The 5,225-nt window shown below is 41.6% G+C and overlaps 1 protein-coding gene across 1 annotated transcript in view; it reads left to right on the forward strand.

The window, feature by feature from the left end:
• Positions 1 to 1,819: 1,819 nt before the first annotated feature.
• SLC15A1 (solute carrier family 15 member 1) overlaps positions 1,820 to 5,225 on the forward strand; it is a gene marked incomplete at its 5' end in the record, with an annotated part of 44,884 nt that continues 41,478 nt past the window's right edge. Inside the window, 3 exons of the mRNA XM_019528494.1 lie at positions 1,820 to 1,855; positions 4,355 to 4,439; positions 4,523 to 4,664. Of these exons, the coding sequence (XP_019384039.1) occupies positions 1,820 to 1,855; positions 4,355 to 4,439; positions 4,523 to 4,664 (263 nt within the window). The remainder of the gene's footprint in view (positions 1,856 to 4,354; positions 4,440 to 4,522; positions 4,665 to 5,225) is intronic.

The following is a 5,225-nucleotide window of genomic DNA, read 5'->3' on the forward strand; positions in this document are numbered from 1 at the left end:
TCCCCTGGACTGCCTTTTACTCTAACCCAGAGCACCTCAGAGTGCCCCCCCTCTACCCCTTTGCTAATTGACGAGGAAGTATATTCCTCCTTGATGTAGAGTGCTACTCCTCCACCTTTCCTTCCTATCCTGTCCCTCCTGTATAGCCTATAGCCCTTGACACTCAATCTGTTACTGATTTGTTTAGTTTGCAACTTAGGGTTTCAAAGTGCACCTCCTCATTTGTACTAGACCTTTGTCTTTAAGATAGTGCACTTAAACATGTGGCTCACAAGAACTGCTGATGGCTGCTATACTTCTACTTGAACCTTGCCAGAGAAAAGGCAAGCTCAGTGTCTAGCAGCCTTCTAAACTGTAACCAAAGCAAGACCTAAAAATCTCTGGGAGGAGATTTAAACTACTCAAAGTTGGCTGAGTTCAAGGTTCAGCAAGCATAAACCAAACCAGCAAGGCAGTCAAACATGCAAATAGTCTCATTTTGCCTTCAGTGAGGTTACTTCATATGCTTCGGTGCTTCACCAGATCAAGCCACAGGGCTTGTGAGGTTATTACAAGATCCAGCTTTTATTTCCATTTGCCTTTACCTTGTTTTCACTCTTTACTTTAGTGATTGCAGGGTCCCAGCTGCATGCTGGAACACTTCCCGGACTCCCAGCTGGCAGCAGCTATCCAGAGCCGGGGCCAGCTGCAGCCAGGAAGCTGCAAACAGCTGCGCTGGGCCCCACAGCTCCAGCATCAGCTCTGTGCTGGCGGCGACAGTGCATGCAGCTTGAGGCAGATGGCATGGAACTGGTGCCGGAGTTGTGGAGCCTTGTGGATCTGTTTACAACCTGCCTGTTGCTTGGTGCAGCTTCCCAGAGCCCAGGCTGACTGTAAACCGCTGTACCGGGCTCTGGAGCCCAGTCACAAGTTCTGTGCCGGGAGCGGGGGAGAGACTGGGGCTGTGCTGTCTCGGGGCCCCTCCACCACTGCCTGCTCTGACCCATGGGTGCATGCAGCAGTTCCAAGCTGATGCCTGGGCTCCAGAGCCCAGGACAGCTGGTTGGAGCCTCCTGGCTGAAGCTGGCCCCAGCTCTGGGGAGCTGCTGCGAGCTTTGAGCCCAGGCTGGGGGCAAGGGGCACATGCAGGGCATCCTGCGTGTGCCCCTTGCCCTGTGTACCCCCTGCCCTCATTTTGTGTTTCTGGCATGCCGACACTTTGGCACCTTGCAAGGTAGGCTTTGTGGGGGTTTTCAGCACTCCAACGAAAAAATGATGCCTACCACTGTAAGACTGAAAATAAGTATAACTTACTGATTTATGGTTGTCCTGCTGTAGATGCACAATACAAAACCAGTTTAGTTTGGAATTATTCTTACAGACTATGAAAAGGCACAACTTGATGTCCAGAAGCTTGTTTTTTCTATTCTGTTTTGGTTTTTGAAAAGGGTTTTCTGGGTGGTATCTTTCATTAAATCAACTGTGTGGTCAGTAGGGCTATAAACAAGATTTGGTGTACCAAGTACCCTTCCTGGTAATATTGGAAAAGGGCTTCTGGACCCCAAAATCTGGCCTGTATCTCTACCAACTATACAGTTGGTTCTATAAAACCTATTACCCACAAATCCTAGCTTCTTGCATTTTTTTCCTCCACCATCACACCTACATCACTGCCACAACTTCTGTTCTTTACCTACATTTTTTTCCCTATAAAATATTTAAATTTGCTGAAAAATGCTGAGTTTATATTTAATGACTTGCAGTTTAAGATTTTTTTTTTTAACCTATTTTCCATCATCTTATTACTTTTTGGTTTATGTAAATTTGTTTCTTTTTTTTCCCAACAGAGAAAATGAAGACACCTAGATCATCCGCGGTTAGTATTTTTTTTTTTTTTTTTTTCTCTAAAAAGTGTTCAGTTGCTGGAAATGAGTAATCTTCCCTCAGACTATGCACAGAGACATATGACCAAATGAGTAGAACATGAACTGAAATCTACTTGGTTGTCTCCCATTACACCACCAGCAGATCACAATCTATATCACTGTTTTAGGGCTTGGTTTGATGCATACAGAAGTGAATGGGAGTGCTTTGATTGACTTCAGATGATTGCCTTAAATTCTGACTCTGCTCCTCTGGAATCAGAGTTTGGTTCACAGTAGAATTTAGCTGCAATAGCTCTAAACTTCAGTATCCAATTGCAGTTATAGACTTTGTTCTTGTTTTTATCTGGACTAAGATAAAAATCGAGGGTAAATCCCAAAATAAAAGCCAAGCAGGAAATAGCACAGCAAGTATCATCACTAGAAGGGTAGGCTCCAGGTTCTAGGCACAGTTATGTAATGCAGTTACACAAGCCTCTCATTTTGCTTGTTGGGAAACCATTGTTCAGAGGGTTGTTCTTGGTGAACCTGGTGGTATGGTACCCTTGCCTAATTCTTCTGAAATAGAAATCTTACTAGGCAGTCATTCATTTCTGTGTCGTTTATCTCCTCTTCTTTTGTTTTATTTTGTCGCAGTGATTACAGGGAAAATTACTTATGTAGCATAGCCTAAGGTTTTCCTACATCCAACCCATGGATTTGGATTAGCTTGTCTCCCATTGGTGTGTGTAGGAAGAATACTTCTTTACCACTGAGATGCAACTAGGCAACTAGCTCTGTTCTCCAGGACAGTTGGTACAAAAACATTGCCAAAACTACATATACCTAGTACAGCAACTGCATTCTATAACACTGCAAAATATTGACCCTCACACAGCTGGGCTTTTGTGACTGTCCTGGACAGTCAAACAGTGTCAGCTTAATGTGATAGCTAGATGATCTGTCAGAAGACTCTGCTATCTACTTTCAGGGTACTGGTCTCAGGAAGTATTTCTTGCTTCTTCAGCAACTGTTTCCCTTAAGCACTACTAGTGATAACAGATCCTTGGGCAGGATGTCCTATGTACAGCCTCATTTAGCCTTGTTGGGTGTGTCTACATGTTGCTGTATGGTGATGTTACTAAAGTGCCATACTTTAGCACTTCCTTTTGGAAGTACTAAAGCATGACACAGTACAGGTGATTACTCCGTCATGCGGGTGGCACATGCTTAGATCTCCCCACTATATTGCTGGGGAGGACACTGCTATGGAGAGAGCTGGTGATCGCATGTAGACCCACATGATTGCTACCTTGCTGTTGCCCTATGGCGATGTAGTGACATGCATCTACACATTGCACGCTGTACAGCAACGTAGCGCCTGTTGAGTGGTATCCCCTTGCTTTGCCTTGTATCTGAATTACTAATGGTCTTGTAAAAGTCTAAATATCAGTACTAATGAAATATTTTTATAACATGAAAGTAAGTAATACCAAGGGCCGCTTTTTTTTCAGTAGTTGTTGGGGTTTTTTTTGTTTAACTCCATAAATAGATTTGGCCTCTGAAGCAATGAATTCTGTAAACATCAAACCAGGTTCTCTCTTAGCTTGTGTATGGATATTGCTTGCTTTGACACAGCTAGTGTTGTTTGTTTGGTGTTTTTTTGTTTTTTTGTTTTTTAATTATCTTTCTTACTGTAACTTACTAAAGCTGACACACAATTGCATTTTTAATTTGTGTTCAAAGATCTTTTTATGCATGGCCTCTTGTTGTCAGGGATGTAGAGACCTGGATCATGATTTCCTGTGAAATCTTTGCTTGATAGCCTCATGGTGCTGTACCATACCCGATTAGTAATTTGTCTTGGGGATAATGTCCAGAATAAGTAGTAGTTTATAAAATCCTTCTCATTTAGAACTAAATTAAAACTTCCTGGTCTCTAAGCAAGTTCTCTTTGCATTCAGTAAAATATGCCATGCGTTATTGTTTTAAAAAAGACGTATTAATCACAGAACTGACTAAGCTCCACAGACAGACCAGATTCTTGCTGGGTCTGACTTGATGTAGCTTAACTAATATCAGCCTAGCAGTGCTTTGAAATTTTGATTCTGAAAGTGGTACAGTCAACAGCCTGCTGCAATTTTTTAGATTTGGCCTATAAACCGTAAGCTGTGAAGTGTAAGTAACAAAATACAGAAGATGATTCTTTTGTCCCCTTTCACAGAGAATTCTGTTTAAAGGACAATTTGTGTTACTGTTTTGTAGCCTTTTCTATTTTCAAAATCCTATAGGTGTCTGTTGGCTCATTAGTAGCGGTTCTGTATGTGTTGATTTGGAGTAGAGATGCCCACATTTTGAGAGACTAAAAACTATAATGAAAAATTACTTGTAGTCTAAAAACTGAAATTGATTTTTACATATGTGACTAAATTTACTGGTTCTGGCCAGAAAAATGAAAGAATATTAAATAGCTTTGTTGGAATTTTACCTTTTTTTTTTTTTTGCCTTTTCAGCCAAGCTGCTTTGGTTTTCCAATCAGCATCTTCTTCATTGTCATTAATGAGTTCTGTGAAAGATTCTCCTACTATGGAATGCGAGGTAACTTTCCTTCACTCTTCTTTTAGCTTTTGGTTTCAGTGGATAATTTCACATTTCTAACTCCTTGTTTTGTCTTTTTGCAGCTGTGCTTGTTCTATACTTCAAATTTTTTCTCCATTGGGATGACAACCTGTCTACAGTCATCTACCACACATTTGTTGCTCTGTGCTATTTGACACCAATCCTTGGAGCAATTGTTGCCGACTCCTGGCTGGGGAAGTTCAAGTGAGTGTTTGGGGGGCGTGTAATCTAAAGCAACTGAATAGAGCAGTTAAGTTGTGGATTGCTGTTTCAGGAAAGGGTTTCAAACAGCCAACTGAGTACATTAATACCAAGTCTTCACAGAATCTTTCTGAAAGCAGATGTTGAGAAGTTTTGAGTTTTAGTGGATGTGGCTCAGAAATGGAACTGAGGAAAAGTTGCTTTCACTGACTCGCTCTGTCAACTCATTTGGAAGCATTTACAGGTTCATGGGAGTTGGGCGTAGTCAGAAACTCTGCAAATCAGACCATAAAATTTCTGCTTCCACTTTGTTCTCTGCTTCTCCTTTTGTGCCCATTTAGTGTTTAGAGGATTAGGTCCTAAATCACTGAAAGTCTTATCTCATCAGCTGTACAAAAGTACAGTAGCCTTAAAGTAGCCTCATTGAGAGATGGGTGTTTGCAGAATCAGGGCCCTAGAAAGCAGTGCTAATCTTGAAACAAAATCTTAAAGTCATTCTTCAAATTTGTAATCTTCTCCCAAGATGAGATTTGGTTCCTTATGCAATCGTATCAAATTTCTAGA

The sequence above is a fragment of the Crocodylus porosus genome, unplaced genomic scaffold (genome assembly GCF_001723895.1).
Source record: "Crocodylus porosus isolate Cpor-Errol unplaced genomic scaffold, CroPor_comp1, whole genome shotgun sequence".
In the NCBI taxonomy this organism is placed as follows: Eukaryota; Metazoa; Chordata; order Crocodylia; family Crocodylidae; genus Crocodylus; species Crocodylus porosus.